Source organism: Carcharhinus amblyrhynchos, chromosome 26, assembly GCF_965287045.1.
Source record: "Carcharhinus amblyrhynchos chromosome 26, sCarAmb.v2.hapA, whole genome shotgun sequence".
Taxonomy (NCBI): Eukaryota; Metazoa; Chordata; class Chondrichthyes; order Carcharhiniformes; family Carcharhinidae; genus Carcharhinus; species Carcharhinus amblyrhynchos.
The window spans coordinates 12,473,103-12,496,810 of record NC_137349.1 but is presented as its reverse complement, the minus strand read 5'-3'; the positions used below and the strand labels follow the sequence as shown (position 1 = coordinate 12,496,810).

Here is a 23,708-nt window from a genome sequence, read left to right as displayed (position 1 = left end):
TAAGTTTTGTCTGTGTAGCATGCAAGAAACATACTTTTCACTGTATGTTAATACATGTGGTAATAAATCAAATGATTGAATACGTTTCTTAAAGGCACAGCATCATCTCTGCTGCTTTGTTCTAGGTGGTACTATTTGGAAGATTCTATCTAAGCCTTGGTGAGTTTCTGTTGTGCATCTTGTGGATGTTACACACCGCTAGCACCGTGAATTGATGCTGGAGAGTGTGAATAGCACTCCATCCACGTGCAATTAAACTAGCTGTTTGTCCTGGATTGTGTTGAATTTCTTGAGTCTTGTTAGATCTGTAATCATCTCTGTGGCAAGGAGTTCATCCAAACCCTCTGAGAGGCAAAATTAATTCTCATCTCTGTCATAAATCCGTGCCCCTTTCTTCCAAGATTATGTGGTTCTTTGATCCTAGATTCTCCCATGAAGGGAAACATCCTCTCAGCATTTATCTTGTCAAGCCCCTTAAGAATCCTATATGTTTCAGAGATCACCACTCATTCTTCTAAATTCCAATGGGTAGAGTCCCAGCCTGTTTAACTTCTGCGCACAAGACAATCCCTCCACACTGGGGAACATCCAATTGAACCTTCTCTGAACTGATTAGCAGACACACTTGAATCATCAATAGTCTCTGGTGAGGTGCCTGAAGATTGGAGGGTGGCAAATGTTGTGCCTTGTTTAAAAAGGGCTGCAGGGAAAAGCCTGGGAACTACAGGCTGGTGAGCCTCACATTTATGGTGGGTAAGTTGTTGGAAGGTATTTTGAGAGACAGGATCTACAGACATTTAAAAATGCAAGGTCTGCTTAGGGACAGTCAGCATGGCTTTGTGAATGGAAAATCATGTCTCACAAATTCGACTGAGCTTTTTGAAGGGGTAACCAAGGTAGATGATTGCAGTACAGTTGATATTGTCTACATGGACTTTAATAAGGCCTTTGATAAGGCACCACATGGTAGGTTGTTGCATCAGGTTAAATCTCACAGGATCCAGGGTGAGATAGCTAAATTGGCTTCTTGACAGAACAAGAAGTCTCACAACACCAGATTAAAGTCCAACTGGTTTATTTGGTAGCACAAGCCACACGCTTTCGGAGCTCTATTCACAAACAGGACATATAAAGAGACAAACTCAATTTACAAAATAATGGTTGGAATGCGAGTCTTTACAGGTAATTAAATCTTAACGATACATACAATGTGAGTGGAGAGGGTTAAGCAAAGGTTAAAGAGATGTGTATTGTCACCAGCCACGACAGTTAGTGAGATTTTGCAAGCCCAGGCAAATCATGGGGGGGTTACAGCAAGTGAGACATGAACCCAAGATTCTCACATTCTCTTGGCTATCAGTCTCTGCTCAGCGACTCTGAGATGTCGTGTGTTGTGAAGGCCACCTTGGAGAACGCTTATTGAAGATCAGAGGCTAAATGCCCATGACCGCTGAAGTGTTCCCCAACAGGAAGCGAACACTCTTGCCTGGTGATTGTTGAGCGGTGTTCATTCATCTGTTGTCGTAACCTCTGCATAGTTTCACTAATGTACCATGCCTTGGTAACCCAAACGAATTGCCTGGGCTTGCAAAATCTCACTAACTGTCCTGGCTGGAGATAATCCACATCTCTTTAATCTGAGCTTAACCCTCTCTCCACTCACATTGTCTGTATCTTTAAGGCTTGATTACCTGTAAAGACTCGCATTCCATTATTTTGTAAATTGAATTTGTGTTTTTATATGCCCTTTTATGAGTAGAACTTCCACACATCTGATGAGGGAGCAGCGCTCCAAAAGCTATTGGCTTGTGCTACCAAATAAATGTGAGGAGAGACTAAGTCAGTTAGAATTATATTCACTGGAATTTAGAAGAGTGAGAGGGGATCTCATAAAACTTTAAAAATTCCAACAGGGTTAGACAGGATAGATTCAGAAAGAATGTTCCTAATGGTTAGGGGAGTCCAGAACTAAGGATCATTGTTTGAGGATAAGGGTTAAACCTTTTAGAATTGAGGTAAGGAGAAATTTCTTCACCCTGAAAGTGGTGAATGTGTGAAAGTCCAACAGAATGTCGTTGAGGCCAAATCGTTGTGTGATTTCAAGAAGAAATTAGATATAGCTCTTGGGGCTAAAGGGATCAAAGGATATGGGGGAAGGGGGGATCAGAATATTGAATTTGATGATTCGCCATGATCAAAATGAATGTTGGAACAGGCTCAAAGGGCTGAATGGCCTACTCCTGCTTCTAGTGGTAGAGATCATGAAACTGAACTATGAACTGATGAAGAGTCGTCCTGACTCGAAATATTAGTTCTGTTCTCTCTCCACAGATGCTGCCAGACCTGCTGAGATTTTCTAGCATTTTCTGTTTTTGTTTCAGTTTCCAACTTCTGCAGTATTTTTCTTTTATATTATTTAAAAATATTACTGATTGTTGTCAAAAATCCTTCTAGCTCACTAATGTCCTTTAGAGAAAGGAACCTGGTCTGGCCTATATGTGACTCCAGACCCACAGCAGTGCAGTTGCCTGTTATCCGGCCTCTGAAATGGCCGAGTGAGACTCTCAGTTCAAGAACAATTAAGGATGGGTAAATAACATTAGTGATGCCCACATCCAGGGCAGCATGGTGGCACCATGGTTAGCACTGCTGCCTCACAGCACCAGGAACGTGGGTTCAATTCTGGCCTCGGTAACTGTCCGTGCGGTGTCTGCACGTTCTCCCTATGTCTGTGTGGGTTTCCTCCCACAGTCCAAAGATACGCGTGTTAAGTTGACTGGCCATGCTAAATTAACCATATGTCAGGGAGATTAGCAGGGTCAATATGTGGGGTTATGCGAATAGGACTTGGGTGGGATTGTGGTCGATGCAGACTTGATGGGCTGAATGGCCTCCTTCTGCACTGTAGGGATTCTATGGTCCCATGAAAGAATTAAAATATTTTTGAAAAGAATTGATAGGGTATAGATAGAAACATTTCCTTCAAATGGAGAGGATTCTAGGACAAGAGACATAAAATCCAAGTCACACCATTCAGGAGAGAAGTTAGGAAACACTTTTTCAAAGGGTGGTAGAAATGTGGAACTCTCATCCATGAAACAGACAGATTTTAGCTCAAATGATCAATCTCAGAACATCAGAGCTTTGCGAGTTAAAATGGTTAAAAGGATTTAGGTGGATATGGAGCCAGGTCAGGCTGATGAAGATGTAGCCGTGATATCATTGGGTAATGGAGCTGTCTCGGGGGCATTGGGCCCCCTGCAATGTTCTTTACATTTCTGATCTGTTTTAAAGTGCCTGTGGATTTTCCCCTGTTGGTTATAGAATAATCTAATGGTTATAGCTTAAAAGGAAGGCATTTAAATATACTAGTACCTGCTCTCTCAGGAGCAACTTACCTAGTTGCACTTCTCTTCCCTTTCTCTTTAGCTTGCATTTTTTTCTGTTCAAATAATTTGAAGGCCTCAATGGAATCTGCCTCCACCACACTCTCAATGGATCAAATGACCCACTTCTATTTATGATCTTGTGAAGCAGATCACACTGGTTTAAGCTGATTGACGAATAATGCAATGGCGACATCAGACAAAAAAAAACATTTTTTTTATGCCACAAGTGGTTAGGATCGGGAAACTACTGCCTGAGTGTGATAGAGGCAGATTCAGTCGTGGCTTTCAAAGGGGAATTGTTTCATTTTCTGAAAAGAGAAAGGTTTGCGGGGCTAGAGGGAAAAGGCAGTGGACTGGGATGAGGGGAGCTGCATTTGCAGTGAGCCAACACAGATACAATAGGTCAAATGGCCTCTTTCTCTGCTGTACCCATTCTACAATTCACTCCAAGGCAGTGCATTGCAAATCCAATTCACGCACCGCATGACTTTTTTCCCTCATGTTCTCTGGGTGAATCTAATCCCTCCCCTGGATTTGTAGTGTTAAAATCCTGAACTATAGAATTGTGGATACATTAGGCAGCTTGGCCATGCTAAATTGCCCCTTAGAGTCCAAAGATGTGTAGCTTAGATGGATCAGCCAAGTTAAATGTATGGGGATAGGGCGGAGTCGGTGCAGTCCCAGTGGGCTGATTGGTCTCCTTCTAGAATCATAGAATCCTTACAGTGCAGGAGGCCATTCAGCCCTTGCTCTCTGTTAGCTTTCTGCAGGAACAACTCAGTTAGTCCTACACTCCAAGACTTTTCCCCACAGTCCTGCAAATAGTATCTATTCAGATAATTGTCCAATTCTCTTTTGACAGTCAGAGTTTGAATTTGCTGTGCGAGATTAATGAATGGCAGCACGGTGGCACAGCAGTTAGCACTGCTGCCTCAAAGCGCCCGGGACCCAGGTTCGAATCCCAGCTTGTCTGTGTGGAGTCTGCATGTTCTCCCCATGTCTGCATGGATTTCCTCCAGGTGCTCCGGCTTCCTTCCACAAGTACGAAAGACATGCTGGTTAGGGTGCATTGGTCATGCTAAATTCTCCCAGTGTACCCAAACAAGCATCAGAGTGTGGCAACTAGAGAATTTTCACAGTAACTTCATTGCAGTGTTAATGTAAGCCTGCTTGTGACACAAATAAATAAACAATACAGGAGGCACCAGAACAAAACTGGAGGATTTTTTTCTTATTTGTTCATGGGATGTGAGCATCAATTTCTCGGCCAGCACTTACTGCCCACCTCTGAGGGCAGTTGAGAGTCAGCCACATTGCTGTGGGTCTGGAGTCACATGCAGGCCAGACCAGGTAAGGACGATTTCCTTCCCTAAAAGACATTAATGAACGAGATGGGTTTTCACAGCAATCAACGATAGTTTCATTATCGGTTCTTAGGTCATCCCAAAACTTGTTATCCAGCCTGTTGACATTTTACACATACTGATTATACTTAAGTGCTTCCACTTACTTATTAGCACTGGTGATTGCCTGTAAAGACTTGTTATTCAGCCAGCACTACATGGTCATAGAAGGAGGCCATTCAGCCCATTGAGTCTGCATCGACCACAATCCCAACCAGGCCCTATCCCCATAACCTCATGCATTTACCCTAGCTTGACACCAAGGGGCAATTTAACATGGCCAATGCACTAACCCGCCAACTTTGGTCTGTGGGAGGAAACCCACGCAGACACGGGAAGAATGTGCAGACTCCACACAGACCATGACCCAAGCCAGGAATCAAACCTGGATCCCTGATGCTGTGAGGCAGCAGTGCTAACCATTGTGCTACCATGCTGCCCCAGGTGTGGGGTGGCACGACGGAGGTCTTTGATTTATTATTGTCACCTGTATTAGCACACAGTGAAAAGTATTGTTTCTTGCACACTATACATACAGTCTGTACTTGTCTGTTGACAATCATGATTACCTGTGTGTCGAGCTAACGTGACTCTGCCTAAATATTCTGTAAGAAGTCTCACATCACCAGGTTAAAGTCCAACAAGTTTATATTGAATCACGAGATTTCGGAGCGCCGTTCCTTCTGACTTACCTGACAAAGGGCAGCTCTCTGAAAGCTTGTGATTTTAAATAAACCTGATGTGGTGTAATCTCCCATCTGACAGACTTTTGATTCAGATCTAACTATTTGCTTTCCAGAGAATACCCTGGATAACTAGTCCAGTGACAATATCACTGCCTCTTTGGCAATATGTGGTTTAGACCTCAGTAAATAAATAATAATTACATCTGGAGAAGGGTACAAAGCAATGAATAAGGACTTGAGTCAGTCAGGAGGGACTCAAGCACTGTCTGAGAGGCTCCATGGAGCTGGTCGCAGTGAATGCTGGGAGTTGTAGTTTTATTTCCGGTTCCGCCCGTTCGGACCGGAACCAGCCCTGAACCAGCGGAACTACGTCCCCCCGCATGCACAGCGGCCGGCCACTAGCCTTCCGGTGCAACCAAACCCAGCGGGCGGAAATAGCCGCGCTGAGTGACGGTGCGATAGACCAGTCAGCAGACGGGAACTGGCCGCCGGGGAAGTCGGGACCAATGAGCGGCGGTGGTGGGAGGCGGGTCTGAACGGCAGCAGGTTTGCATAGGCGGCAGAGTGATGCGCAGCTTGGGAAGATGGTGAGTGAGACAGGGAGAGGCCGAGAGCGGGAAGCGGGCCTCATTGGGGCGGAGGGACTGGCCAGGGAGCGGCAGAGCCCGGGGGGAAACGGTGTTCAGGGTCCGGGGGCTGAGGAGGGGGAGAGGCGGCGGCCGCCGGGCGGAGAAAGAGAGGCCCGGAGGGAGGCAGTGAATGTGGGGGGGGTGGGGGAGGGGAGGGAGAGAGAGTGGGGGGGGAGGGGAGGGAGAGAGAGTGGGGGGGGAGGGGAGGGGAGGGGGTGGAGAGTGGGGGGGAAGGGGAGGGGAGGGGGTGGAGAGTGGGGGGGAAGGGGAGGGGAGGGGGTGGAGAGTGGGGGAGGGGAGGGGGTGGAGAGTGGGGGGGGGGGAGGGGAGGGGGTGGAGAGTTGGGGGGGGGAGGGGAGGGGGTGGAGAGTTGGGGGGGGGGAGGGGAGGGGGTGGAGAGTTGGGGGGGGGGAGGGGAGGGGGAGGGGAGGGGGTGGAGAGTTGGGGGGGGGAGGGGAGGGGGTGGAGAGTTGGGGGGGGGGAGGGGAGGGGGTGGAGAGTTGGGGGGGGGAGGGGAGGGGGTGGAGAGTTGGGGGGGGGAGGGGAGGGGGTGGAGAGTGGGGGGGGGGAGGGGAGGGGGTGGAGAGTGGGGGGGGGGAGGGGAGGGGGTGGAGAGTGGGGGGGGGGGAGGGGAGGGGGTGGAGAGTGGGGGGGGGGAGGGGAGGGGGTGGAGAGTGGGGGGGGGGAGGGGAGGGGGTGGAGAGTGGGGGGGGGGAGGGGAGGGGGTGGAGAGTGGGGGGGGGGAGGGGAGGGGGTGGAGAGTGGGGGAGGGGAGGGGAGGGGGTGGAGAGTGGGGGAGGGGAGGGGGTGGAGAGTGGGGGAGGGGAGGGGGTGGAGAGTGGGGAGGGGAGGGGAGGGGGTGGAGAGTGGGGGGGGGAGGGGAGGGGGTGGGGGAGGGGAGGGGGTGGAGAGTGGGGGGGGAGGGGAGGGGGTGGAGAGTGGGGGGGGGAGGGGAGGGGGTGGAGAGTGGGGGGGGGAGGGGAGAGTGGGGGAGGGGGTGGGGGACGGGACGGATAGTGGGGGAGGGGGAGCAACAGAGAGAGGATAGAGAATAATAGAATAAATAACCCCCAGTATCCTGCCCCAGTATTATACAGTGACAGACCTGTCCCCACCAGCACTGTACCCCATGTTATACGGTGACAGACCCGTACCCCATGTTATACGGTGACAGACCCGTACCCCATGTTATACGGTGACAGACCCGTACCCCATGTTATACGGTGACAGACCCGTACCCCATGTTATACGGTGACAGACCCGTACCCCATGTTATACGGTGACAGACCCGTACCCCATGTTATACGGTGACAGACCCGTACCCCATGTTATACGGTGACAGACCCGTACCCCATGTTATACGGTGACAGACCCGTACCCCATGTTATACGGTGACAGACCCGTACCCCATGTTATACGGTGACAGACCCGTACCCCATGTTATACGGTGACAGACCCGTACCCCATGTTATACGGTGACAGACCCGTACCCCATGTTATACGGTGACAGACCCGTACCCCATGTTATACGGTGACAGACCCGTACCCCATGTTATACGGTGACAGACCCGTACCCCATGTTATACGGTGACAGACCCGTACCCCATGTTATACGGTGACAGACCCGTACCCCATGTTATACGGTGACAGACCCGTACCCCATGTTATACGGTGACAGACCCGTACCCCATGTTATACGGTGACAGACCCGTACCCCATGTTATACGGTGACAGACCCGTACCCCATGTTATACGGTGACAGACCCGTACCCCATGTTATACGGTGACAGACCCGTACCCCATGTTATACGGTGACAGACCCGTACCCCATGTTATACGGTGACAGACCCGTACCCCATGTTATACGGTGACAGACCCGTACCCCATGTTATACGGTGACAGACCCGTACCCCATGTTATACGGTGACAGACCCGTACCCCATGTTATACGGTGACAGACCCGTACCCCATGTTATACGGTGACAGACCCGTACCCCATGTTATACGGTGACAGACCCGTACCCCATGTTATACGGTGACAGACCCGTACCCCATGTTATACGGTGACAGACCCGTACCCGCCAGCGCTGTACCCCAGTGTTATACGGTGACAGACCCGTCACCGCCAGCGCTGTACCCCAGTGTTATACGGTGACAGACCTGTCCCCACTGGCACTGTATTGTCAGTGTTATACAGTGACAGACCCATCCCCACCAGTACTGTACCCCAGTGTTATACAGTGACACACCATCCCCACCAGTACTATACCCCAGTGTCATACAGTGACAGACTCATCCCCAGCAGTACTGTATCATGTTATATACTGATAGACCCATCTCACCAGGACTGTACCCAGTCCTGTACAATGACAAACCCTTCCACACCAGTACTGTACCCCAGTGTTATACACTGACTGACTCATCCCCACCAGCACTGTATCCCAGTGTTTTACAGTGACAGACTCATCCCCACCAGCACTGTACCCCAGTGCTGTATAGTGACAGACCCATCCACACCAGTACTGTACCTCAGTGTTATACAGCAACAGACCCATCCCCACCAGTACTATACCCCAGTGTTGTACAGTGACAGACCCATCCCCACCATTACTGTACCATGTTATACCGTGATAGACTCATCTCACCAATACTGTACTCAGCCCTGTACAACGACAAGCCCTTCCACACCAGTACTGTACTCCAGTGTTATACAGTGACAGACCCATCCCCACCAGTACTGTACCCCAGTGTTATACAAAGGCAGATCTGTCCCCGCCAGTACTGTACCCTAGTGTTAGACAAAGACAAACCTGTCCCCGCTAGTACTGTACCCCAGTGTTGTACGGTGACAGACCCATCCCCATCAGTACTGTGCCACGTTATACAGTGATAGACCCATGTCACCAGTACTGTACCCAGCCCTGTACAATGATAAACCCTTCCACACCAGTACTGTACCTCAGTGTTATACAGCAACAGATCTGCCTCCACCAGTACTGTAGCCCAGTGTTGTACAGTGACAGACCCATCCCCACCATTACTGTACCATGTTATACAGTGATAGTCTCATCTCAACAATACTCTACTCAGGCCTGTACAACGACAAACCCTTCCACATCAGTACTGTACTCCAGTGTTATACAGTGACAGACCCATCCCCACCAGTACTGTACCCCAGTGTTATACAAAGGCAGACCTGTCCCCGCCAGTACTGTACCCTAGTGTTAGACAAAGACAAACCTGTCCCTGCTAGTACTGTACCCCAGTGTTGTACGGTGACAGACCCATCCCCACCAGTACTGTACCGTGTTATACAGTGATAGACCCATCTCACCACTTCTGTACCCAGCCCTGTATAATGACCAATCCTTCCACACCAGTACTTACCCCAGTGTTATACAGTGACAGACCTGTTCACATCTGTACCATACCCCAGTGTTAGACAGTGATAGACCCATCCCCACCAGTACTGTATGTTGGTGTCTTTTCCCCTGTTTATATTGTTTTGTGGAAATGTTATTGCTGGTTTGATTGTGGCGTTTAACCTTTGTTAGTATGAGCAGTTTTTGTTTGATGTAAATATGCTGGCGATCTCTGGCTCAGCCTGTTGGTTCAGTGCCGCTTACGCAGCAAATCCTCTGCACTGCAACATCTAAAGGTTCTTTCGTACGATGTAACTATCCTTTTCACTCTGTTACTTGCTTGCATAGAGGATTTGGTGCCCATTAGTTTCTTTAAAAGCCTGTACCAAGAATGTTTAATACCCACTCTTACCTATGGAACCCTGTGCTTTGGGTCATCTCACTCCTCAGATAACTCAATCTCTTAACCGGGGAACGATTTTAAAATTCTGTAACTTGGTGCTGAATGAATTAGTTGAAATCTCCTTTAACTCCTTGGAATTCTATGATATTTCCTTTTGGATTTGAGGATTCTGTTATGCAGTTCTCTCCAATTTTCCATGAAACTGGAGACCTCTGACCTTTCAACAATAGAATAATTTTAATTGACTTTTCTCCAAGACTTCACGTTAAATTTGAAGGCAAATAGGATGTTGGCATTTACTTGCAAAGGGACTGGTGTGTAAAAGTAGAGAAGTGTTGCAATTGTATAGGGTGTTGGTGAGACCCCATCTGGAGTATTGTGTCCAGTTCTGCCCTCCTTATTTGAGGAAGGATGTGATGGTATTGGAGGACGTTCACCAGATTGATTCCGGAGATGAAGGGGTTGACGTATGAGGAGTGATTAAACAGTTTGGGTTTGTACTCGCTGGAGGACGAGAGGAGATCTGATCATGGTGTATAAAATTTTAAAAGGGATCAATACAGCAAACGTAGACCAAATGTTTCCTCTTATAGGGCAATCTAGAACAAGGGATCACAGGTATAGGTTGAGAGGCGGTATAGAATCATGGACTCGTACAGCGCAGAAGAGGCCCTTTGGCCTGTCGAGTCTGCGCAGATATACCTAATTGCATTTACCAGCACTTGGGCTATAGCCCTGAATGTTACTATGTGCCAAGTGTTCATCCAGGTACTTTATAAAGGATGTGAGGCATCCCGCCTCCACCACCCTCCCAGGCAGTGCATTCCAGACAGTCACCGCCCTCTGGGTAAAAAGGTTTTTCGTCAAACCCCCTAAACCTTCTGCCCCTCACCTTGACCCAATGTCCCCTAGTGACATGACCCTTCAAGTAAGGGGAACAGCTGCTGCTTATCAACTGTGTCCATGTTCTTCATAATCTTGTACAGCTCAATCAGGTCATTTCTCAGTGTTCTCTGCTCCAATGAAAACAACCCAAGTCTATCCAACCTCTCTTTATAACTTAAATGTTCCATCCCAGGCAGCATCCTGGTTAATCTTCCCTGCAACCCCTCCAGTGCAGTCACATCCTTCTAATAATGTGATGACCAGAACTGCACACACTACTCTAGTTGTGGCCTCATCAAAGTTCTATACAACTCCAAAATGACGACTCTGCTTTTATAATCTATATCTCGATTGATAAAGGCAAGTGTTCTATTTGCCTTTTTCATCACCCTATTAACATTCCCTTTTGCCCAGAAATCTGTGGACAAATACGCCAAGGTTCCTTTGTTCCACAGAATTTCCTAGTGTCCTACCATTCATTTGAATGTTTCCCTGTCAAATTACTCCTTCCAAAGTGCATCACCTCACTCTTTTCAGGGTTAAATTCTATGTCACTTATCTGCCCATTTGACCATTCCGTCTATATCTTCTTGTAGCCCAAGACACTCCACCTCACTGTTAACCACCTGTCTAATCGTCGTGTCATCTGCAAACTTATAATCCTAAATCTCTCTCTCTCTCTCTCTCTCTCTCTCAGCCACCACCCCCCCAACCTCATAGTCATCAATGTCATTTATATAAATGACGAATTATAGGAGGCCCACCACAGATTCCTGCGTTACGCCATTGGACACTGGCCTCCAATCACTAAAGCAGCCTTCTGTCATCACCTCCTGTCTTCTACAACTGAGTCAATTTATCAGATTACCCTGTATCCCATGTGCATTTACCTTCTTTATAAGTGTCCCATGTGGGACCTTGTCAAAGGCTTTGCTGAAATCCACATAAACTACATCAGCTGCACCACCCTTGTCGACACATCTGGTCATCTCCTCAAAAAATTCAGTCAAATTTGTTAGGCAAAACCTTCCTCTGACTAAGTAATACTGATTATCCCTCATAAAGCTTTGCCACTCCAAATGGTGATAGATGCTGTCCTTCAGCGGTTTCTCCAATAATTTCCCTGAGATGAGGAGGAACTACTTAATGCAGAGGGTGGTGAATTTGTGGAACTCGCTGCCCCATAGCGCGGTGTAGTCTGAATCATTGGATGATCTTAAGTGGGAGACAGATATATTTGTAGTCAAAAAAGGGAAAGAGGGATATGGGGAACAGGTGGGGAAGTAGATTTGAGATTGGGAGAGATCAGCCATGATCCAATTGAATAAAACTTATTTATTCATCCTAAGTAATTACATTAACGCTGTAATGACATTACTGTGAAATTTCCCTAGTCACCACAGTTTGGCACGTGTTTGGGTCAATGCAGCTAACCAGCATGTCTTTCAGAATGTGGGAGGAAACCGGAGCACCCAGTGCTGGGTCCACTGTTATTTGTCATTTATATTAATGATTTGGATGAGAATATAGGAGGCATGGTTAGTAAGTTTGCAGATGACACTGAGATTGTTGGCATAGTGGACAGTGAAGAAAGTTATCTCCAATTGCAATGGGATCTTGATCAATTGGGCCAGTGGGCTGATGAATGGCAGATGACGTTTTAGACAAATGCGAGGTGATGCATTTTGGTAGATTGAATCAGGGCGGGACTTACTCAATTAATGGTAGGGCATTGGGAAGAGTTACAGAACAAAGAGGTCTAGGGGTACATGTCCATGGCTCCTTGAAGGTGGAGTCACAGGTGGACAGAGTGGTGAAGAAGGCATTCGGCATGCTTGGCTCCATCAGTCAGGACATCGAATACAGCAGTTGGAATGTCTTGTTGAAGTTGTACAAGACGTTGGTAAGTCCATACTTGGAATACTGTGTGCAGTTCTGGCCTCCCTATTATAGAAAGAATATTATTAAATTAAAGTGCAGAAAAGATTTACTAGGATGCTACCAGGACTTGATGGTTTGAGTTATAAGGAGAGGCTGGATAGACTGGGACTTTTTTCTCTGGAGCATAGGAGGCTGAGGGTGAACTTATAGAGGTTTATAAAATAATGAGGGGCATAGATAAGGTAGATAGTCAGTATCTTTTCCCAAAGGTAGGGGAATCTGAAACTGGAGGGCACAGGTTTAAGTTGAGAGGGGAGATTTACAAAAGTATCTAGTGGGGAATTTTTTCACAGAGGGTGATGAGTGTCTGGAACAAGCTGCCAGAGGTAGTAGTAGAGGCGGGTCTTTTAAAAAACATTTAGATAGTTACATGGGTACAATGGGTATAGAGGGATATGGGCCAAATGCAGGCAATTGAGATTAGCTTAGGGGTTTAAAAAAAGGGTGGCATGGACAAGTTGGGCCTAAGGGCCTGTTTCCATGCTGTAGACCTCTGACTCACCCAGAGGAAACCCACACAGACATGGGGAGAAGTGCAAACTCCACACAGACAGTGACCCAAGCCAGGAATTGAACCCAGGCCCCTGGTGCTGTGAAGCAGCAGTGTTAACTACCGACTCAGCTCGAAGGGCTGAATTTGCTGACTTCTGCTTCTAATTTGTGTGTCCCTATGAATATTTGAACATTTGGATTTTCTTTGGCATATTTCTGTTGGTAAAATGCATTGTGAATATGGTGTCTTTTTTAAGTTTTCATTTTCACTTTGCTGGAAGCCAGGTGCTTCCTTCCAAAAATTCTATGATTTATGTAAAGTAACTGAAAACAGTGATGATATATCGACACAGGCTTTATTGAACTGTTTATGACAGATGTAATATCTACTGTAATATCTTGTCCATCCTGGAATTGTCAGAGATGCAGAGAATGTGGGCAGCACGATGGCACAGTTGTTCCAGGGACCCGGGTTCAATTCTGGCTTTTGGTGACTGTCTGTGTGGGTTTCCTCCGGGTGCTCTGGTTTCCTCCCACAATCCAAAGATGTGCAGGTTAAGTGGATTAACCATACTGAATTGCCCTTTAGTGTCCCAAAATGTGAAGGCTTGGGGAGGCGATGGTATTATCGCTAAACTATCACTCCAGAAACTCAGCTAATATTCTAGTGTCCTGTGTTTGAATTTAAATTCAGTAAAAATTTCTGGAATTAAGGATCTAAAGATGAGCATTGTCAATTGTCAGAAAAAGTCATCTGGTTCACTAATGTCTTTTAGGGAAGGAACCTGCCATCCTTACTTGGCTTGGCCTACATGTGACTCTGTAGAAACTAGAAGCAGGATTAGGCCATTTGGCCCTTACAGCCTGCTCCACCATTCATTTTGATCATGAATTCAATATCCTGATTCTGCTTCTTTCCCCCCGCCTCCCCCAATATCCCTTGATCCCTTTAACCCCAAAAGCCAAATCTAATTTATTCTTGAAATCAGACAGTGTTTTGGTCTCGATTACTTTTTGTGGACTTGAATTCCACACATTCACCACCTTCTGGGTGAAGAAATTTCTCCTCACCTCAGTTCTAAAAGGTTTACCGCTTATCCTCAAATAATGACCCCCTAATTCTGGGCTCCCCCACCATTGGGAACATTTTTTCTGAATATACCCTATCTAATCCTGTTGGAATTTTTGAAATGTCTACGAGATCCCCTCTCACTCTTCTGAACTCCAGTGAATATAATCCAAAATGACATAATCGCTCCTCATATGGCAGACCTGCTATCCCAGGAATCAGTATGGTAAACTTTGCTGTCCTCTCTCTATGGCAAGGACCACTTTCCTCAGGTAAGGACACCAAAACAGCGTATAATACTCCAAGTGTGGCCTCACTAATGCCCTATACAATTTCAGTAAAACAGCCCTATCCCTATACTTAAATCCTCTTGCTGTGAAGGCCAACATACCATTTGCTTTCTTTGCTGCCTGCTGTACCTGCACGTTTACTTTCAGTGACTGATGCATGGAGGACTCCAAGGTCTTGTTGAGTATCCACTTCTCTCAGTTTACACCTATTCAATTAATAATCTGTCTTCCTACTTTTGCTACCAAAGCGGATAACCTCACATGCCCATACACTCAGCCTGTCAAATCACACTGAAGCATCTGTGCATCCTCCTCACAGCTCACCCTCCCACCCAACTTCGTATCATCTGCAAATTTGAAGATAATACATTCAGTTCCCACTTTCAAATCATTATATAATGTGAACAGTTGGGATCCTTGCATGGATCTCTGCAGAACCCCACTAGTCACTGACTGCCAATTAGAAAAAGACCTATTCATGGCAATTATTTGCTTCTTATCTGCTAACCAGCTTTCTATCCATCTTAAGACATTACCTGCAATCCCATGTGCTTTAACTTTACACAGCAGTCTGTTATGTGAGACTTTGTCGAAAGCATTCTGAAAACATTAAACCACTTCCACTGGATCTCTTTGGTCAACTCAACTAATTACATTCTCAAAGAATTCCAATAGATTCATCAAGCATGATTTCCCTTTTGTAAATCCATGCTGACTTTGTCTGATTATCCACTGCCTTCCAAATGCCGAGTTATGAAATCCTTGATGATAGACTCTAGCAAGTTCCCCAGTACTAATGTTAGGCTCACTGGTCTATAGTTCCCTGTTTTCTCTCTACCTCCCTTTTTGAATAGCGGGCTTACATTACCTACCCTCCAATCTGTAGGAACTATTCCAGAGTCCAAGGAATTTTGGAAAATAACCATCAGTGGATCTATTTCCAGGGTCACTTAAATACTGTGGGATGAAGATTATCAGAACTTGGAGATTTATTCACCTTCAAGCCCATCAATTTCCCTAAAATAATTTCTCCACTAATGCTGATTTCCTTCGGCTCCTCACTTAAATGTGTTGCCCTCAGCACTTTTGGCACATTATTCTTCCTTTGTGAAGACTGAAGCAAAGTACAAATTTAATTCCTTGGCCGTTTCTTTATTCCTCACTATGAAGTCTCCTGTTTCTGACTGTAAAGGGCCTACATCCGTTCTTGTCGACCTTTTTCTGTTTACATATCTATAGAAACTTTTACAGTCAGTTCTCATGTTTCCCGCTAGCTTGCTTTTATACTCTATTTTTCCCTCCTTTATCAATCCCTTGGTCCTCCTTTGCTGGATTGTAAACTGCTTTAATATTGGTCACATCCTTCCCCTCTTCTTCCCTGGGATCATCTTGACTCTTGTGCCTTTGTGTCTCTCCACCCTCCCCCACCAGTACATTAGTGACTGCCCCTTCTGGCTTTTCCGCTTGTTGACATCTTGAGTCTCACCCCTAGTGTCCAGTTTGGCATTGACTTTGGTGTGCTTCCATCCCCTCCTGTCCTCTCCTTGTGTCCTCTGCTTTCCCCACCAATAGTCGGCACTGCTCTCTGATTGGCCAGTTAAAGCATAAGAAACAGGAGCAGAGGTCAGTCATTCTGCCACTCAAGTTGGGTTTGGAACATAGATCGTGGATCGTAGAATCCTTACAGAAGGAGGCCATTTGGGCCATTGAGTCTGCATTGACAGTAATCCCACCCTGTCCCTATACAGTAACTCTACGTATTTAATCTACTAATCCACCTGAGATAATTTAGCATGGCCAATCCACCTAATCTGCACATCTTTGGAGTGTGGGAGGAAACTGGAGCGCCTGGAGGAAACCCACACAGACTCACGGAGCACGTGCAAACTCCACACAGGCAGTCACCCAAGTCCCTGGCACAGTGGATTGGAATTGAACCCTGGTCCCGGGCATAGTGAGGCAGCAGTGCTAACCATTGTGCTGTTAGTTAGTAACTAGAAATATATTCCAATTATAATGCTGAATGGTCAATTCCTTATCCTGAGCCAGTGACCCTCTAGTTTTAGACTCCCACCAGGTGGAAACAGCCTCCCAGCATTTACCGTGACAAGCCCCATAAGAACTTTGTTTAAATAGGATTACCTCTCATTCTGCTTAAGAGTATAGGCGTCATCTACTCAAATTGCTCCTCATAGTTAATCCCCCAATGGCAGGACTCATTCAGTGCATATTTATTGCCCTCATTCTGGGTCAAATGTATCCTTCCTTGGGTAAAGAAACTAAAACTGTATATTACGCACTGGTCGTGCTGTCGTCCAGGCTCTGCAAGTGCATTAATACTTCTTGCCCTTTTATCCCCTTTGCAATAAGGGCTAACATGTCACTTCCAGAGGCTGAGTGTTTGTGCCTCGCTGCTCCCTTTATGTTCAGCTGAGAGCTCCGAGATTATATTGTTGTCTGCTCTTCTGCATCCTCCTCCCTGCCTCCACTCGCTCTATCTCACAGAGGAACAGCCATTTCCCCGGCTCTTTGCAACAAAGACAGTCCCTAGCTTGGCGGGAAGGTGCTGCATTGTGGCTATTGTGCCCTCATTCTTTCAGTGCTTTTCTCTTCCCAGATACTGTGTGTGAAAGTCAGTGGCACAGATTACAGTTGTGTGGTTTGTAACAGGGAAAAGTGCCAGCAGTCTTAATTCACTCTGCCCCTCCCCCTGTGCTGGTCTGATCATTGCCTGCCTGACTGGAGTGGGAAGCTGTGCCTTCCTCACCTAGAGATGAGAAGCACCATTTTCTGATTCTTCCCAGTGAAGCACAGATCCCTTACTTCTGTATGTCTGATTACAGGCGGACTTCTTGAAAGGATTACCGGTCTATAATGAAAGCAACTTCAGCCGATTTCATGCAGATTCAGTTTGTAAAGCTTCGGTGAGTACTTACCAAAGGCTGAGATTAATCAGCAACATATTGTAACGATTGTTGGTACAACTACATATGATAAACCTCACTAAAGTAGGAAGACGGGTACTTTGAGATTTGGGAGAAGTAATGCAGCATACTAAAGTGAAGGTATATTAGAACAGGAAAGTTTGTTCTGTATTTTCTTTGCCCTTCTGTCCTGAAGTCGCACCTTGTGCTGGAGATTCTGTGAGCAACAGATACCCTCTGTGCCATTGTCATCTCTGTTGTAAAAAGCAAGTGGACAGGCCGTTCAGATATGGGGAAGCATAGTGATTCCTTGCCTGGGCCATTCACACAACTCCAAGCTACCAGGAAATAAATCCCTTCTCCCAAACCCAGGGTAAAAAACATAATTGTAACTGTAGTACAAGGATCTGGCACATCAAAGGTTAATGTGGACTGAGTACAGTACTGTCTACACAATGATGTAAGAGAACATTTGATCCCCACCTAGGGGTCAGTGTAGTATTGGACAGAGCTGTGTGTAGAAGCAAGCATAGAGACAGTTCTAGTTTGGACCTTTACTGTACACATATATTTTATGTCTAGTAGTTAGTAACTAGAAAGTAACATTTAGTAACTAGTAACTATAAATATCTGAATAAGGCATACGAACTACATCCAACATTTACAACAATCATTCTTCTGTTCAAATTAGACTGGGAATTTAATAAAAGGAAGTCTTTAGATTTAACAGCAGTCTGATTGAATAGCTCTTCAGATTTCACAATTATTTTGCTTCTTGTCTGCAAACATCCAGAGAGAGAAATGACTCCAGACAGAGTAGGTTCGGACCTGTTTCCGAATGCACTCCCTTCCAGTCCCGTTTTCTCCTCTTGTCTGTCTGAGTGGGATCCGATACCCGGGCTCAGAGAAGGTAAGTTTTGGCAGCTTGTTGCAGGGCTTGCGCAATGCCCTGTGTAACGAATTGCCACAAGGTGTCCTAAATCATGCACTGTAATGACAGGCACTCAGCCCTTGTCTCTGAAAAGGCAGTGCCTACTTGAGTGGCCTTTGTTCTAAGCGTCTCCTTCACCCTATCTTCTCACTCATGCATATGTATGCACACACGTGCGTGCACGCACTGTCACACACTGGTAAGTGTGCACATATTATCTCCTCCCCCCTCCACCACCAACTCCATCCCCAAGGACAGTAAAAGTTTGGTTAAAGAGATTAGTTTTACAGAGCGTCTTTAGAGAGGAGCGAGATGGAGAGGTTTCGTGAGGGAATTTCAGAGCTTAGGCTGTGGGCAGTTGAAAGCACGGTCGCCAATGTGGGAGAGATTAAAATCAGATGTTTAAGAGGCTGGAATCAGAGGAGCTCAGGGACCTCAGAGGGTTGAAGAGCATTAGAGATAGAGGAGCAAGGCCATGGAGAGATTTGAATTGAGAAATTTTAAGTTGGAAGCTTTGGAGGAAGGTCGGTGAAAACAAAGATGATGGACGAGTGGAACATGGTGTCTGTTACGATAGGAGTGGCAGAGTTAAAGAGAATTAGGTTTTTTTATTCATTTATGGAGTATGGACACTGCTGGCAGGCTAGCATTTATTGCCCATCCCTAGTTGCTCTTGTGAAAATGGTGGTGGGGGGTGCAGTTTAGAACAGAGTTGAGGAAGAACTTCTTCACTCAAAGGGTAGTGAATCTCTGGAATTCTCTGCCCGTTGAAGTGGTGGAGGCCCCTCCTCCCTCCCCCGTGCCTCAGCCTTTATATGACAACTGATAATGCAGGAAATTTCCAACACTGCCTCATTGACTATGTTTAAGTCACGGGTAGATAGATTTCTGATAGACAAGGGAATTAAGGGTTATGGGGAGCAGGCGGGAAAGTGAAATTGATCCACTTCAGATCAGCCATGATCTTATTGAATGGCGGGGCAGGCTCGAAGGGCTAGATGGCCTACTCCTGCTCCTATTTCTTATGTTCACATAGAACATAGAACCCTACAGTGCAGAAGCAGGCCCTTTGGTCCACCGAGTCTGCACCTACCACAATCCCACCCAGGCCCTACACCCATATCCCTACATATTTACCCACTAATCCCTCTAACCTACACATCCCAGAATACTAAGGGGCAAATTTAGCATGGCCAATCGACCTAACCCGCACATCTTTGGACTGTGGGAGGAAACCCACGCAGACGCGAGGAGAATATGCAAACTCCACACAGACGGTGACCTGAGCCGGGAATTGAACCCAGGTCCCTGGAGTTGTGAAGCAGCAGTGCTAATCACTGTGCTACCGTGCTGCCCAGTCTTAAAATGCTGCAGCCTACGTGCTGTGGGTTGACGCACAATGCTGTTAGGGAGGGAATTCCAGGTTAATGGAGGGTCAGAGGCTGGCTAGTATTGGAATTGTCCAGTCAGTAGGTGATAAAACCACAGGTGATGGTTTCAGCTGCAGAGGAGCTGAAATGGTCACTATTACAGAGGTTGAAATAGCTGATGTTGGCAATAGAATGGATATGGGACTAGGCTCACAGATCAGGATCAGCTACAGCCTGTTTATAACTGTTTTTTGTGGGCTAGCAATTAAGAATGGATTGATCTGTCAGAAATTCAAGTAATGATGACAGGGGAGTCCAGGGTTCTAGGAGGCAGACGACCAAGTGGAGTTGAGGTATAATCAGGTCACCCGTGATCTTATCTAACGGCAGAGGTGGACTGAGGGGCCAAATGGCTAGTCCTAATTTGTATGTCCATATGAATAATCACAGCAGTTTTTTATACTTGGGGGTAAATATTAATGATTGAAATAGCAGTGGATGCTGTATCCCAAGAAAGAAGTTTGTACTTAGTGACAGAGTTTGATACAATGGATGATCTCAATTGATTTCTGATTAAAGTAATTAACCATAGACTGTAAGAGTTGCTGAACTTCAAAATCTTGTATGTTTCCACTGAATGTTTAATGTGCAATATTTTTTGCAGAATAGAAGACCATCTGTGTACCTCCCAACGCGAGAATACCCATCAGAACAGAGTAAGTGCTTGAAGAGATTTTGCAGTCGAATGTGGCTTTCAGGGATGAGAAAGTTTATTTATTCTGCTTACATTAATACTGCAATGAAGTTGCTGTGAAAATCCCCTAGTCGCCACACTCTGGTGCCTTTTCGGGTCAATGCACCTAACCAGCACGTCTTTCAAGGAGGAAACTGGAGCATCTGGAGGAAACCCATGCAGACAGGGGGAGAACATGCAAACTCCACACTGACTGTGACCCAAGCCAGGAATTGAACCCGAATCCCTGCGCTGAGAGGCAGCAGTGCTAAACACTGTGCCACCATGCCACCTGTGGCACAGTGGTTAGCATTGCTGCACCGAATGAATGTGTTTGATTTATGTGTGTCTGTGATGCCCCCACCACGGTGATGGGACACCCGTGTGTGGTTTACCTGAGGTGGGAGGGCGGGCCAGAGCTGTGTACTTCTTTTGAAGAGAATGTAGCTCCTTTCTCCTCCAACGCTTTGAATCAGTCTTAATCTCACATAGACACCGACTACATGTGTACAGAGCTGTTATTGTTCCTACATCAGTTACCATGTGGCCTCTTCGTTTTCAATGATTCGCCTTTGGCCCAAGCCCGCTACGCAGGTTGCAGTCAAACAGCCAAAAATTGTCACCCCAGCAGCCTTAGCTGAATTTGAACCTGGATTCAAAGCTGAAAACTCTGTAGAACCCACAGAAATACCTTGTTTCATTTTGTGCTGTCATCACTCCAGATTTTATTGCATTCAACTGTTTTTAGAAACTCGGGCACTAAGCATCTTCCCTTTTCGCTTTACACAGTCATTGTGACAGAAAAGACCAACATATTGCTTCGATATCTCCATCAGCAATGGGACAAAAAGGTGAGCTGCTGGTTATGGTTTGGAGGTTTGCTTTATAATAATGGGTGAAGAAATGTGCGTCATCCACGGCAGGTTTAATTGGATGGAGGCCTAGTTAGTGTGTTGGAAATTTCCTGTGTTATCTGTTGTCATATAAAGGCTGAGGCACGGGGTAGGGAGGAGGGGCATGCTGGGAATGCTTCATGTGAACTAGCGTTCCATTTGGAAATGGGTTGTGGGGGGCTTCTGATATGCCTTGGGACAAGTAGGCGCTTCCTGTATCTTGGGAGATAATGAGGAAATGCAGGAATTTCATTGAAGATCTCATAAATGGTTTATCTTCACATGTGCTGTGTGACTCTGGGAGACAATACAGCTGGTCTCGTCCAAGCCAATGAGGTGTGTGTATTTCTGGGGGCAGGGAGGGTGAGGTCACCGAGTTGAGTAAAAGTCCTGGTTGATTTGCAGCCAAACAAAGGAAAAGCTTTTTTACCCAGAGGGTGGTGACGGTTTGAAATGTGCTCCCTGGGAGGGTGGTGGAGGCGGGATGACTCACGTCTTTGTAAAAGCACCTGGATGAGCACTTGGCACATCATAACATTCAGAGCTATGGACCAAGTGCTGGCAAATGGGATTAGGTAGGTAGGCAGTCAGGACATTTCATGTGTCTTCATCAAGTGCAGACTTGATGGGCTGAAGGGCCTCTGCACTGTAGTAATCTGTGATTCTGTGATTTACTTCCTCCGCTACTATTTCCATTAAGCCCAGGGGAGAGTGAATGGAACTGCATCCAATTGTAATTACAGCCCCAACCAGTGAAAATAGCTAATTCCGCACAGTATTGATACAGAGGATGCTTTCATCCTCTGAGCTGTCATCTTTCTTCCTTCCTTCCCGCAGAACGCTGCGAAGAAAAGGGACCAAGAGCAAGTGGACGTTGAAGGCGAGAGTTCGGCCCCACCATGCAAAATTGCCCGCACAGACAGCCAGGACATGATTGAAGACACTTAATCCTCTGTCCACAAGATGCAAGTGCTTCCCTTCTCATCATGTAATGTCTTACAGTCTCTCCACTGTGCAGCCCTTCATATGTATATCATAGGAGCACCTTTATTTATTTACATGTAATTTATGGTCTGGGTGAGGGAGGGAGGGAGGAATGGGAAGTGGACCCAGTGGAAACCTTCTGTAGTGTCCAATTACAATCAGCAATTGACTGGGCTGCCCAAGGTTTTAGTAGAGGTCCCAGAGGCAAAGACTTGAGTGGGTGTAGCGCAGAGTCTGGTTAAAAAAAGTGTGTAATAGTGTAGGAGTCAGAGCCTCACGGTGTGGAATGCAGTGGTCCTGAAGTGCATGTCTAATCCACCTGTACTGTCCACAGTGTCTGCACTCATATCTTACCTTATTATTTCTATATGTCTATCACTATTATTAACTTTATACTCCCAGTTTGACGCAGGTCAGTTTACTGTGGTGCACAGCTCAGCCTTCAGAAACGATCAGACATGTTGTGTAAAAGAGTTTGTTAGAACTGTTTCAATGACTCTTGCCCTCACCCTAAAATAATACCCTGCCCTTTGTGGAGCTGCCTTTGGTTTTTCTGTTAAAGTTTCATTCCCCCTCACTCCTCCCTTTCCTGTCTCACTCAGTAGTTCTTGGCAAGAGAGATGGGAAATGATTGAGCTGGCCAACCCCAGACCAGACTTTGGCTCATAGTGGACACGGCAAGATTTATACAACAAAAGCCTTGGTGGGTACAGCTCGGCTGTGAATGCTGGGAGTGAGTCATTCACATCACGAGTGACTTACATTGTTGGCATTGGAACTGTGTGCTGACCTTGTGGGACATTTGGTTTTATGATCAGTTTTTTATTTTAAGGGAAGCTGTATTGTAAGGGTTTGTGTTTTTTTTAAATAAATATTTTGAAGTTCAAAGAGTTAACAGTGCTGGGAAATTGCTAATTTGAGTTCTTGGGGTTTGAAGGAACTTGGTGCAAAGGGACCTCAGAATAAGTGACATCTGAGCCCTGAAATCACGATGTTTGTGTTCTGTTAATTTGTCCACTGTTTTGATGCAGGCCTTGACTTGTTGATGCCAGGCATTAAATGACAGCATGTGACCTAACTTACAACTGTGTTAAGTTGTTCCAGTGTTAATCTCACACAAGAACTTCTCTCTCTGATGGGGTGAACTTTTTCTCAGCTTATTTTTTTCGAATAAGCTTGCATATTGGCAGAGAAAAATTAATCTCCTTTGCATCACATCACCATGGGAACCTGACTTGAAAAAGCAGTATCTGCTTAATTGAGTTGCCTTTACATGAGAAATGTATTTGTGTTTGCAAGATAAGACAGTGGTATGATCAGCGTG

The 23,708-nt window shown here is 46.2% G+C and overlaps 2 protein-coding genes across 2 annotated transcripts in view; one reads left to right on the top strand and one right to left on the bottom strand.

Annotated features, from left to right (window-relative positions):
- Window positions 1–23,708, bottom strand: part of ano8b (anoctamin 8b) — a 140,174-nt gene that overhangs the window by 18,872 nt on the left and 97,594 nt on the right. The gene's annotated exons all lie outside the window — the stretch shown is intronic.
- On the top strand, window positions 5,998–23,275 carry dda1 (DET1 and DDB1 associated 1). Its single transcript, XM_080213117.1, has 5 exons — window positions 5,998–6,065; window positions 17,393–17,473; window positions 20,439–20,490; window positions 21,297–21,358; window positions 22,238–23,275. Exons 1-5 carry the CDS (start codon window positions 6,063–6,065, stop codon window positions 22,346–22,348), a joined length of 309 nt encoding a protein of 102 aa, XP_080069243.1. The 5' UTR covers window positions 5,998–6,062; the 3' UTR covers window positions 22,349–23,275.

Bases quoted from the DNA above. Each gene is read 5' to 3' on its own strand.
- dda1 (XM_080213117.1), top strand. The intron at 20,491-21,296 runs GTAAGTGCTTGA...CGCTTTACACAG, and splicing joins AGAATACCCATCAGAACAGA to TCATTGTGACAGAAAAGACC. The intron at 21,359-22,237 runs GTGAGCTGCTGG...TCCTTCCCGCAG, and splicing joins ATCAGCAATGGGACAAAAAG to AACGCTGCGAAGAAAAGGGA.